This window comes from Hippocampus comes, unplaced genomic scaffold, assembly GCF_001891065.2.
Source record: "Hippocampus comes isolate QL1 unplaced genomic scaffold, H_comes_QL1_v1.1 scaffold96, whole genome shotgun sequence".
NCBI classification, from domain to species: Eukaryota; Metazoa; Chordata; class Actinopteri; order Syngnathiformes; family Syngnathidae; genus Hippocampus; species Hippocampus comes.
In genome coordinates this window covers 1,026,944-1,040,576 of record NW_017806074.1, presented here as the reverse complement: position 1 = coordinate 1,040,576, position 13,633 = coordinate 1,026,944, and the positions used below count along the sequence as shown (strand labels likewise).

The 13,633-nt window shown below is 44.5% G+C and overlaps 1 protein-coding gene across 4 annotated transcripts in view; it reads left to right on the top strand.

The window, feature by feature from the left end:
- Window positions 1-13,633, top strand: part of il1rapl1a (interleukin 1 receptor accessory protein-like 1a) — a 196,375-nt gene that overhangs the window by 114,152 nt on the left and 68,590 nt on the right. For all 4 annotated transcript variants that reach the window (XM_019894532.1, XM_019894530.1, XM_019894531.1 and 1 more), the window contains exon 6: window positions 11,651-11,725. In XM_019894532.1, coding sequence (XP_019750091.1) covers window positions 11,651-11,725 — 75 coding nt within the window. The remainder of the gene's footprint in view (window positions 1-11,650; window positions 11,726-13,633) is intronic.

The following is a 13,633-nucleotide window of genomic DNA, read 5'->3' as shown; positions in this document are numbered from 1 at the left end:
CCCCCAGCGCTGCCGTTGAAGCAATATGTCTCTGTTGATTGTGCCATCACTGTCGAGGGACAAGCGGGCTTCCATGCTCCCACACACCCGGGATGCATTGTGCCCAGCGGCGGCAAGGGTTTGGAGCTCCGTTTAACTAATCAAAAAAAGATATCGCTTAAAAATAGATATAATAAACTTAGTGCAAACACAAAACTAAGATACAGTATGCTAAGCAGTCAACGAGACACAAGGGCAGGTACTGGGTGAGGCTGCGATGATGCGCAGCCAGTCAGCTCAGGATAAATCCACTCGTGCTCTCATTGGTCGATGTCGTGCTAGGAACCAATCACGTACCTTGAATGAGTTCCTGTGGCATGTACAGTACATTTTTGGAAAAACCCGCGAAGCACTGAAACATGAAGCGTAAAGTGGCGAGGGCTCCCCGTATTGCTGTTATGATCAGATGTGAGATGGGGTGGGGGGTCAAGGATTAGGCGCATTAGGGAGAGCGTCATGGAGACGAGTAAAGAGGACCCGGTGGAGCAGATGGCATTGAAGTGAGCCTCTGCGGGTCGCCTCTCTGTTCGCTCCTCATGTACTTCATGTAAATACGCAGCGCTATGCTGTATCATTCACCTCGGCTGGCACGGTGACACCATTGGCGTGATTTGTGGACACGCACTTGAGGCGAGTTTGCATGGAAAGGACTCCCCTTCTGGATTGAAAGTCCAACATGCTGCTCATAATATGCCAGGACTGTGTTAATCCTGCAAATCCACCTGCTTTGCTCAACCCCTTGACGTTGTCCTCCTGCTCTGAGACACAATGGCTATCCCCTCTGGAAAATCCTCTTCAATAGATCTGCAACTGATAAAACGAGACCTTATTCTCCGTCATTGCCTGCGGACACATTTTTTTATGGCCCTTTCACTCTTGTTTTACATGTGTTCTGTATTGATTCCGTCTCCTTTATTGCATGACCACAAAAGCCCCGCACACGCGTATTAATTGTGCCGTTGATGTGAAGAGCTCAGCGGAAATGGCCGCGGTTGACAGTCCATCACTGCTTAAGTGGGATTTAAAATGTGACAACATCCTTTGATAATTAAATCTGCAGATCCTTAAAAGCAATTTTTTGATGTGACCGTGTTTTTCTTTGGGAAATATTTACCGGTAATACTTTTACTAAATTGCGTTTTAGCAGAATGAATAGAGCAACTTGGAAATGAAAACAACATATTTGATCAAACATTTTAGTGCAAAATTTGAATGACCACTTCTGGGGTGCGGGTGTTGCGACACAGAAGTGCTGAAGGATTTATATTTCATGAATGTGTGAAAAGATATCGTTTCAGTCAGGGCAGCATCATTATTCTGTCGTATTTTTTTCGCATTTTCTGTAATGACACGAGTTTTGTTAGGGCTCAGAGGTTTAGAGTTCAAGTGGCTCATGACGTCATGAAACAGGAGGAGAGAGAATCGACGAAGGCCACGACGAAAAAAAAAAAAAAATACCCACTGAGTGAGTGTCTGTTCAATGTTAAATGCTTCACGTAACTCCACCAGAACTGGGAAAGTAAAGTTGCCCAAAGAGCGGAGACGTGTCTTTCTTTTGAGGGTTTGAATCTCATCTCCGAACTTCCTGTGTGAGGAGTTTGTATGTACTTGCCCGTGCTTGCGGGTTTTCTTTTTTTTTTTTCAGGTTTTATCGGATATTTTCCGATCAGAATCACACCAAACACATTCATGGAGGTTCTCGCTACTGCCATCATTTCGAGTTTATGAACAACACGTTCTGAAGTAGTTTGCACTTGGACTTAAGACTATGCGGTCGCGGGGCACAAGAAAACATGCTCATTGACTGCGTACATAGTTTTTCATTCGATTTTTTTTTTTTTAAATATTCACTTTTCCTACACATATTTAAAGTAATTCTGATCTTACTTTAGCATAGGTTAGCGTCTTCCAAATTTTGTACAAATCCGGGTTACGTTGCCACCGTCGGAATGGAACGCCGTCGTAAATCGAGGACACCATCATCGAAGATGGAAAGATCGGATACCCCCATGATAAAAACGATACTACTGAGTATAAAGACACCTTTAAATTTGCAACATTAGAGGGGAACAGGCCATAGAATTCGGAGGTTACCTGACTTTAAACCAACTCCTGGCCATCGAAATGGTATTTCACGTAACATTTTATGACGGTACATAACGCTTTGAAAATGAATAGCTGTTGACTCCCAATGTTGACATTTGCATACTGAGCAGATGTTGGGTTTTTTTTCAGGTATTTAATAAATTTAACGTGATATGTGATCTGCAAAGGGTCAACATAAAAATACACGAATTATCACGTGCTTTAGCTAATGTGAAGCATACTCTGAATTGTCCATTCTAGATTTCCGATAAGCCGTGTGCGTCATGGGAAATGTGACCGTGCGTGATGTCAGCGTATGGTCAATTCTTCACCGTGCATTATTGATAACCTGCACGCCGAGCCTTTAATGGAAGACCGGCGTTTGCAACCTTTGGAGGATGTTCACAGCCATACCATTCTGGAAAGAGACGCGCATATTAAGGCCGAGTAAAAGGCCAACGTGAGTGGAGTGCTGAGACAGAAAAAAATGAAAGTAGCAAAGTTTACTTTGGGGTGGGAAGAGGGGCAGAGGGGTGAAAAGTTAGCCGGCAGTGCCTTTTTAGTGAGTGCAAAATAGGGCAGGGGAGATTCTTTTGAAATGAAGTGAGATCAAACGCTACGAAGGGGCAGACAAGGGGACACAACTCAGCCGAATAAGAGCGGAGAATACTAATATCCAGAGACAGGTGAATAATGTGGTACATCTATCAGAGCGTTACCAAGGCAACGGTAGCATTGAACGTCCACTGGCGACGAGCATCAATGTGTACTTGGCACAGATCTCCTCTCTGTTGTCAGTCGTTTTCTACTCACCTTTGCAACCTCTGCCGAGGAAGTCATTTTTCATGGACACATGTTTGGTTGCTTGTGAGCTATTTAGTGTCTTCATTTTTTTGACGTCCATCCAATCCTTCCATTGTCTTCTACGTGTATGGGATTGAATTGTGGGGGCAGCAGCTTTGGCGGGGAAGCCTGGACTTCCTTCTTCCCAAGCCACTTCGTCCAGCTCTTCTGGGGGTTTTATCCTGAGGCATTCCCATTACAGCCGGGAGGCAAAGTCTCTCCAGTGTGTCATGGGTCATCCCTAGACACGCCTCCCGATGGGACATGCCAATAAAACATCACCAGAGAGGCAACTAGGAGGGATCCTAACCAGATGCCCGAGCCAATTCGTCTTGCGGAGCGGGAGCCCCTTACAGATGACTGAGCTTCTTACCTTATCTCAGAAAACAAATTTTAGCCTCTTATATCTGCGATCTCGTTCTTTTGGTCACAGAGCAGCTAGCCCCTCTAGGCAAGGGCGGAAATCGAGATCAACCGGTAAATGAAGCGTTTTACATCAGCTCCTTCTTCACCGCAAAAGACCAATGAAGAGTCCGGATCACTGCAGACGCTGCAATAATCTGCTTCTCGACCTCCCACGCGAGTCTTCCCTCACTCATGAACAAGACCCCCACGATACATGAACTCCTCCACTTCGGGATAGATCACATCCCTAACCCGGAGACAAAACTCCACCCTTTTCCAAACTCAGGACCAGTGGTGCCGACTCTCATTTCAACCGCAACATTTCAAACCCTTATAGGGAGAGTGAAAGTTTGTGGCTTGATGAAGCGAACAGAACCAAATTATCTGCAAAGAGCAGTAGACACAATACGGAGACCACCAAACGCAAGCCTTGGCCACGGCAAGGACTGAACTACATAAAGTTATGAACAGAATCGTGACAAAGGGCAGTCTTGTTATCGTAAATACAAACAGTGTATCCACTTCGGGATAGATCACATCCCTAACCCGGAGACAAAACTCCACCCTTTTCCAAACTCAGGACCAGTGGTGCCGACTCTCATTTCAACCGCAACAACATTTCAAACCCTTAAAGGGAGAGTGAAAGTTTGTGGCTTGCTGAAGTGAACAGAACCAAATTATCTGCAAAGAGCATAGACACAATACGGAGACCACCAAACGCAACCTTCTTAACACCTTTGCAAGGAATTAAGTACAAAAAGTTATGAACAGAATCGTGACAAAGGGTAGTCTTGTTATAGTAAATACAAACAGTGTATCTCTCTCTCTCTCTCTCTCTCTCTGTCTCTCGCTCTCTCGATATATATATATATAATGACAGAGATAAATGCCTAGCCTAGTACTTGACTAAACAGCACTGTCTTCTCGTTGAGGTACTACTGGACATTACATTATGTATCACCTTCATTTTTTTTCTTTTTTTTTGCTGGTCGGCTAGAAAAAGCACGCCACTTCAAAGTGAGGTGGAGGGCCCATTGTTAGCTTGTCTATTGGTCATCCAGTGGCTTATTATCCCTTTTCATTCCCCTTTCTATTCACATAAGTAAGCAACCTCCAAGAAGCTTGTCATAATTCCCATTACGCCACCCCATTGATTCCGGTGCACTTGAAGATCACAAGCATTGCCCACACACAAGCTCCTTTTTCATGCGCCTTCACAAGCGAACCTCTAACATGCAGCGTATGCTTTTTCTTTTCTTTTTTTTCTTCCCCCTTCCACCTTCCTCCTCTTGTCTCCCTCTCCATGCCCCTTCGCCACTCCCAAATTACATTACATTTGCACGCATGAATACGCACACTCCAACACACTCACCACACGAGCACACTTCAGAGCGTTTGAATGTTTTCCCTCTTGTGGTGGATTCCATTGCCTTTGTTGGAAGGCTGTATGCTACAAATGTTTGTGCGCGTGTACTTTTCACGAAAGGTGTAGGTCAGCCAGAAGGGGTTGAAAGTATGTAAAAACAGAATAAAATGTCATATAAAATATTGATATTATATTATATTATATTATATTGCACTTATATTGAACTGTGTACAGGTCTTTTCTGAAACATTTATTTTGTGCAATTAAACACTTTATACCCCCCAATCTTCCTGCTGTAGAGTGCATTTGTGGGACAAATAAATGTTATCTTATATAATATATACAGTCTATATACAGTAATCCCTCGTTTATCGCGGTTAATGGGGACCAAAACCACCCGCGATAAACAAAAATCCGCGAAGTAGCGACCAATTAACATATACAGGTTGTTTTTTTGTTTTTTTAAGTCTCCAAAAAGTCCGCAAACGGCCCGCGAGAAGCTGCAAAACAACAGCGAGTCACATAGAGCAACATATACACTACTGTACTCCATGTATATATTAAAAAAAAAAAGTTTTTTTTATATGTTTGAAAAAATCCGCGATGCACTGAAGCCGCGGTAAACGAACCGCGAAGTAGCGAGGGATCACTCTTCTTTTTTTTAAATTCTGTATTTATATACTTTCGACCCCTTCTGGCTGACATGCACCTTAAGTGAAATGGTCTCCGCTTTGAGAAAAGTGTACTTGATCACTCAAGCACTTAATTCTGGTGTTAAACGTGTCAATCTTAGTTTCGCTCTGAAATTAGCATGGCTTCTCCGTCTGGTGTCATCATCCTTTCATGAGAATGATACTTGTCAGAATTGGAGCTTATTCGCCACCACAGAGGTGATGATTCGTGACTTAGGAGTGTCTCCGTGATGTGTTTTGGAGCCCGAGTAGCCAGCAAAATGTTGTTGCTGACTGGCTGCTGCGGCGTAAGTAGGACCGAGCTTCCCTCGACCTCAGACTAACCGTGGTAGGTGACGTCCAGGCCAGTAAAGCTCCATCTATCTATTATTCAAGCTGCTTATCCTCACGAGGGTCGCGGGCATGCTGGAGCCTCTCCCGGCTGTCTTCAGGCAGTTGGCGAGGTTCACCCTGAACTGTTTGCCCTTCTGTTTTGTTCCGACTTGAGCATCTGTGAACTGTAAGGCTGGAATGGTGTAACTTTATCTCGCTATATGAGTCACAGATCCCCCACGGACTGTACCAAAAAAAAAAGTGTGTTGCTGCGTGGCCAAGATGCCTGCGTGCGTGCATGTGCAAATGAGCAGGGAGAACCATTTTGTATGCCATCATGCCGGCTTTGTGCGTGTAATTCCTTGTTTCGTGCAAATCAATCGCACAGTTGCTGTCCTTTCACGTTTAACAGTAGTCTAACTACTCCGACGTTTTTTGCCATTACGAGTAGGGATGGCCGTCATAATGAATATAATAATTGAGATGATCATGAATGTTTCTGTCTTTTGTGTGCAAGTGATTGTTTATTCTGCTCTTTTCGAGAAGCAAATGAGGCGAAAGGAAGCGCAATACTTTGCAACCACTCCGGGCATCATCGTTGGTTTGTCAGTTAATTAGCATTCGGCGCAATGCGAAACTGGCATGGAAGCAGGAGTGCAGGGCATTAAAAAAAGTGAGTTTCCCCAACCTTTGGAACAAATAGAAAGGATATTGTGTGTTTTGACGTGCCAAGTTAGCCCAATAGTTTACTATTAAAGAGTCCGTATCTCTGCGGCACATCAGCTGCACACTGTACATGTCGGCATGGTAATATTTGACAACAGGAAATGGTAAGCTGCGATTTTTCTTAGATTATGCAAGTTTTTGTTTTGTCGTTCCAGTTATTTCTTTTCCTGTGTAATTATTTTAAATGAATGTAAAAATAGGGCGACACAGGTGATCCAGTGGTTAGCGCGTCGATCTCACAGTGCAGAGGTACCGGGTTCAATTCCAGCTCCGGCATCCCTGTGTGGAGTTTGCATGTTCTCCCCGGGCCTACGTGGGTTTTCTCCGCGTGCTCCGGTTTCCTCCTACGTTCCAAAAACACGCATGGCAGGCTGATTGAACACTCAAAATTGTCCCTGGGTGGGAGTGTGAGCTCGGGTGGTTTTTCATCTCTGTGTGCCCTGCGATTGGCTGGCAACCGGTTCAGGGTGTCCCCCGCCGACTGCCCGAAGACGGCTGGGATAGGCTCCAGCACCTCCCGCGACCCTTGTGAGGATAAAGCGGATCAGAAAATGGATGGATGGATGGATAATGTAAAAATATTATTCGATGAAAATTTAATTATAGGGTAGAGGTCAATTTGTGAAAAAATACATCTAATAATAAATCGATTAATGTGGGAGAATTTTCACTGAAAGTTTGGGGGATTGTTCACATTTTGAGGTTAGAATTTGTTGAATCGGTGAAGAAATTGTTCACAGTGGCACACGGGTCAAGCTGGCTTGCAAATAGCAAAAATCGGCAGATCATTGACCCCCTTTATAAAGGGTTTTCTTCAACCCTTTGTTCTGTCCTTTCCCTTCATTGTGGCGCAGCAGGCACGAAGGAACGGTAATTTACATCTTAATTTAATCTGGATTTAGGGGAGAAATTATTGTGTCGCGCTAATTCTGTCTCACATCAAGGGACCGTCACTCCAAAACGATTCACTGGCCTACTAAAAACGAAATGACAGGGCCAGGTTTTGAGTTTTTGATTGATTGCCATCCAAAAGGAGAAGAAGAGAAAAGGAGAAGAGTGACGCTAAGAGTGAGAGCTCGTGGTTGAAGTTGGTGCCCGCCACTTTTTCATGCCCATGTAAAATGGTGATTTAATATGAGGATGAATTACTTGAGTGCCGTATTCAAGTGTTCCATTGTTCTTCAAAACTGCCTCCTCACATCTGCCGACTGCTTAATTGTACCTCTTATTGCGTTCTATCAACCTGCCTTAAATATAACTCTAGCAGAGTGTAAATAAACTCATTAGGAGTCAACGTGGCTGCCTTTTCAATGATGAACACTGCATAATGGATGCATAATGTGTTGGGGGGAGGGGGAGGTTCCTTTTGTGCCCTATTGAAGCCTGATTTAAGCTGACACTTCATTGATGTTGACTTATTGTGAAATGGCCGTTGAAAATCTCACCTTGGTATGAATGCGACGCTCCATTTTGAGTGAGACTGTCAGAGTCATTCATTTTGAAAAACGTTTAAATATGGTTTTAAAAATGTTCTGTTCATTAAGTGGCCAGTAAGTGGATATGCTTTTATTACCGGTAGTTTCAAAAGCATTGCACTCTGCACTGTACTGATACTTGGGAGGTAGGGGAGGAAGGGTGTATTTAAGATGATGTTTCTCTTATATTAATTAATCGTAATGTCACAGTTGTGCATCAAACACCGCAACGGACCCTGACATGTTTTGCCATCCTCAGTAATTTTTTTTTTCATGCCTAGAGACTAATCAAAACACTTCAGGGAAAAAAATCCTGATGTAGGTTGTTATTATTTGTGCATGAAAGGGTTAATTACAGAAACCCCAAAAATCATCTTAGGTAGATGGAAATAAATGAAGCCTCGCCGCTGTTCAAAAGTGAGGAGGAAAAAGTGGCATGTGGCTTTCTCTATACATTCCGAGGATAGTTCTGCTTGTGCCAATGACATCATCAGTCGTTGAAGTAGCTGACAGGAGTGACAGCCACAATAGCGGCGGATGCTTGAGGTGCAATGACGCTTCTCCAGCGGAGCTTAGCGGCCTTCGCAGGGTCTTTGGCTCCGTGCTGATTGAAAAGAGGCAAAAAGGAGAAGACAATTTCCGAGTAAAGGACCGCACAGAACCTGCGAGGCAGTGAAAGTCAGCCACCCGGTGATTGCATAAGTATCGGGCCCGACGCGCCCGTGTCCATTGGTATGCTCTCACCTGAAAAAGCTTCTTTGGCTTGCCAGTCTGTAAAAGAAAAGCAAAGGTTGAAACTTGAGAGAGCTGCTGCATGTCCGCCAAGGAAGGAGGCTGACAGCTGAACCAAGGCCATCAAAGTTGGAAAAAAAAGTTGCCTGTAGTAAAGTTATAATGCTCATAAATATTTGTCTGAAAAATTACTCAAGCAAGACAAGATCGTCGCAACCGAGGACTTCTGACAGCCCTTTCACCTTTGCTCCTACCTTTAATTGTTTTTCAGAGTTGCATGGCGGCCTGGAGCAAATGGTCTCATTGGCTTGAGGTTGACCGCCACTGATTTAACCCTCGAAACAGCAAAAGCAAAACTTTAAACCTCGTGCAAATTTCATATGCAGGAAAATCCGAGACTCTACCAGGCTTTCATTAATTTGCAGTTTTCCTCCATTCGGCCACACTGAACAATTCATCCAGAAAGTCCACAGCGTTTTTCCCGCCACTGCGCGCTAATGGGATTGTGGATGATTGATCATACCGCTTATAGATACAGAGTTCTGCTCTGTTTTTTAGTGCCAAATCGCAGGGTTGGTGATTAAAAAAAAAAAAAAAATACACATCAAGACCTTCTTTTTCACAGTTTTCATCGCGGAGACCAGCCCATTTATCGCACCATTTATGCCAACTTCCTTCATCAAGATAGGAATCGCAATCAGCACCATTGTCACATTGTCTAAGATTTAGCAGAGATAGTTTGTGTCACCTTGTGGAATTATATTCTGCTTCGTTCGCAGCGGCGGAAGACGCTCTCGTTACTGCCACTATAGCACAGAAGTATTTGGATATTTAACGGGACGGGAGCTTGACTTTCTCTAAAAATGAATTGTAGAAAATTCCCAAAATTACAAATTTGAAAAGCTCATACTGACCAAGTATTTCCCGTTGTTGATCCTCAGCCCTCCATCCCACCACCACCACCACATCGCCACGCACAGAAAACGCACGGAAAAAAATTCAAAAGAGGCGGCGATGACCACAATAACAAAGAGCGCGTCCAATCACGTTGACGAAAACCAGCAAAATACTTTCGGATCAAGCCGACTAACCAACTATGAAACATCTTGAGATTATTTTGTTGACAGTTGTGCTTAATAGCTTGCTTCTCTTTACCGAAACCATCGTCAAGCGATCATCCCCCCACCCTGCCCCCCCACCCTCCTATCCACTCAACAGCTTGTCCTCATTTGTTTGCCCAGTGCATTAATTAGCTGTAGGATCACACATTGTGTACTGACGTAAACCGCTTTGATGTGTAATTAAAACTCGATCTGTTTGCCGTTTGATTACCTCTTAACAGTGCAAGCAGTTGTGCCTAAGAGCCTGTGACCGCCCCTCTCGTTGACGTCACCCGACTCCACTGACATTTTTTTTTACAAACCAGCAGGTGCAGGGAAAAAAAAAATAGCTCCACTGCTGCCAGCGGTTTTTTTTTTGTTTTTTTTTTTAGTCCCTGAGCAATATCCAGTGGCCTACAAAAGCCTTTAACTGATTTACTTCAACTCCTACGAGCCACGCGTTGCTGATCATTTTTCCCAAAGTCCGGCAAACACTGCGTTGTCGACTTCTTCTCAAAAGAGCTGAGTTTTCAAAGGGCTTGTTAGAGCGGTCTGGTAATAAGTCCGGAGAAGAGATCTTGTGAGGACACTCAGAGGAAGCATCTTTATTTGGGGAGGGAGGGGTGGAAAAAAAAAAAAAAGGCCAAAAATCGCTACCGCTGCAAATTCGCCGCTTCATAATTAGATGTGCCTGAAAAGTATGCTGCCGGGAGTCGTCTGTTTTATTCAATACGGGCTTCTCTCCTTTTTTTTTTTTTTAAATCGCTAAATTGCAACTGTGTGTGTACTCTCAGCAGGAAAGCACAATAGAAATGTTGGTCTTGTCTACTGAGTAGGACGGCGGTGGTAAGCCGGCATCCAAACAGAGATGCAACCTCGTTTCAATCACCTCTTAACTGCTCAGGCTTGCAGTTCCAACGAATAGCTCTTTGGTGTTCTTTTGAACGTCCCTCCCCTGTAGGAGTTGCGGTCTTCCTCGCAGAATACCCGGTTGCCTTTTCACAATAGTGCAACAGCTCCAGGTTGTCAGCATTTCCCGGAGGTAGCGGCAGCTCTGGAGGCAAGCTTCTGTGCAATTAGCATCATTTCCCAGGCCTGCGATGTCTGTTTTGCGGTTAGATGCCCCAACGCATTTCAATAATTTGTCCGTCTTAAGATGAGAATTTGATCTGATTTTGGACAAAATTAAAATCTATGTTGTAGTCAGTAAATGAATTTTAAAAAAAAAAGAAAAAATTGCACTAGTCTCAACCATCTTGCATATCATTTTGGGTTGGGCTTTTTTTTTTCCAGAGGTTTCACATTGTCGCATGCTTTGTGATCTCAGCAACCAGTTTTCTCAAAGGTCGTCATGGAAAAATACTCATTGCAAAACATGTCGCTGTACATTTTGAAAGTGTTCTTATTTTTGCCCGAAAGTTTGCAACAACCAAGTATCTTTTGTTTTTGTTGATTTTCAGAGCTAAAAAAACCCACCAAAAAAAAAAAGAGCCGAACGAGCAACACTGCAGCTTCCAACCATGATTTCCCACACCCCGATCTGAACACTCTGTGTCAAAACTTCACGCCTGGGCGATTTAAATGTGTCAGACAGAAACGAAATAAAGAAAAAAAAAGTGTCCGTCCCATTTAAAAATTGCCTCGCGCTTGTCTGGTGACCAGCCGAGATTGTAGTCCGCTCAAGTCAACAGGTCAAACCTTGTCGTGACTCCGAAAACGATACGAAGGATAGAAAATGAAAAAGGGGGTGATAAGCTCAGTTGGAAAGCTCATGCAAATGTCTGCTCGACAAATGTTCCCGTGAAAACGATTTTCCATTTTTTTGCCCCCCCCGCCCCCGAAATAATGTTAACGTGTGTCTCCTCTCCTTTTCAGCGCCTTTGACCGACAAGCCTCCCAAGATCCTGTTCCCCTTGGAAAACAAGATTAGCAACATGGAGCTGCAGCTAGGTAAGATTTGTTCCGCCGGTATTAGTAGCTGCGTGGCTGTCGCAGGACACCCGACAGACCTCTCCAGCACGCTTGAGGATGCTGGCTGACGTTATTTTTGCTCGTAAAAGAAGTGTTGACGAGGTTTTCTAGGGATGGGCGTTCTAATGGACTGATTGAGTGTTAGTTCTGAAATTGATTGGTGATTCATTGAGTCTTGAAGCAAATGAGGCAAAATAAAGTGTACTTCTTGGCTGCAACCAGCAGAGGCACTCTCGCTCTCCATTGCTGTCAAAGGAAGACAAACAAAAGGTCGGTTCCGGGAATTCACATCCACGCGAAGCTACTTGATGGCGTTACAGGGATTATTCTGCTCAATATAAACTACTTACAAAAGTTAGGCACATTTTGTCTTTTGGGGAAACTTTAGGATGAATGAAAATGCACTACTGTGTAACCTTTACGATTGACGTTCATTTGACCTTTTCTAAACTTTAGAATGCACATGGCCCACTGTTCAATGCTTCCGTACTTTTGCACAACTTGCTTTTCTCGAAGAAAGAGCTGAGCGTCAACATTCACAACAGGTGTTTGAGCTATAAATGGAATCTACTTTTCTTGGTTCAATTGGAAATGGGACTGAACTCTCCTCTTCATCATTCTGTTTGCACTTTGTTCCAGACAACACCTAAAAAATTGATCAAAAGCTCCATGGCATTTTGGGGCTTCAAATAGGAGGTTCTCTGAGACAAGCTGAAAGTGTAACAGAGTTTTCATCGGCGGGCTGAAAAAGAGACACAGAGTGACAGAAAGGCGAGGGAATAGACGTCCTCAGCGATGTATTTATCGATTCATGGATCAAACACCTGTTGTGAATTCTCCCCATTCTGCTTCTTGTGAATGCACAACAATTTGTGCACAAAGCACTGAAATATTGAATGGACTCGCCTGGGCATTCAGAAGTTCAGAGTCGGACAAATTAAACAATTTCTATATCGAAATTAATTTCCCCAAGTAATAATTCATTCATTCATTAATTTTCCGATCCGCTTATCCTCACAAGGGTCACAGGGGGTGCCGGAGCCTATCCCAGCTGTCTTCGGGCAGTAGGCGGGGGACACCCTGAACCGGTTGCCAGCCAATCGCAGGGCACACAGAGCTGAACAACCATCCGCGCTCACACTCACACCTAGGGACAATTTAGAGTGTTCAATCAGCCTGCCATGAATGTTTTTGGAATGTGGGAGGAAACCGGAGTACCCGGAGAAAACCCACGTAGGCCCGGGGAGAACATGCAAACTCCACACAGGGAGGCCGGAGCTGAAATTGAACCCAGTATGAACCCAGTACCTCTGCACTGTGAGGTCAACGCGCTAACCACTGGACCACCGGGCCGCCTCCAAGTAATAATATTTTTTTTTTTAAATGCTATTTAAATGACTCTGCATCTCTAGCGTTTTCCAAATGGCGGTGAGTGCGAAGACCCCCTGGGCTATTTTGTCAACAATGGCGAGCCCATATGGCGCCCGGTTCCATAAGCTGATTCGCGCCACATGGAGAGGCGGTCGCTGCCAATCGCCGTTGTTTGTCTTCTTGCTGACGTGGGGGTCAAAACATGGCCGACCAAGCGTGTGCGCGCATGCCGCTCGGGCGCAATAGCGCGCCACTTTGTTTCTGAGCCCATGCTGCCAGGCACATGTTGGTGAATGGTGTCTGTCACGGCGAGGCGCATCACACAAGATGGAGAGGTCTGGAAAAGCCGACGAGGGGCTGATAGGGAGGGTGGGGGTCCAGACAAAGACAGCGTAATGATTCACAGCGAGTTAAGCTTTTTGTCTCCCGCCTCACGCCGCCAAAGCAGAGCAGGTATCTGGCTGCACAGTTGGCTGATCAAGAGTGAAAAATTGATGCCGTTGATAAACTGACAAG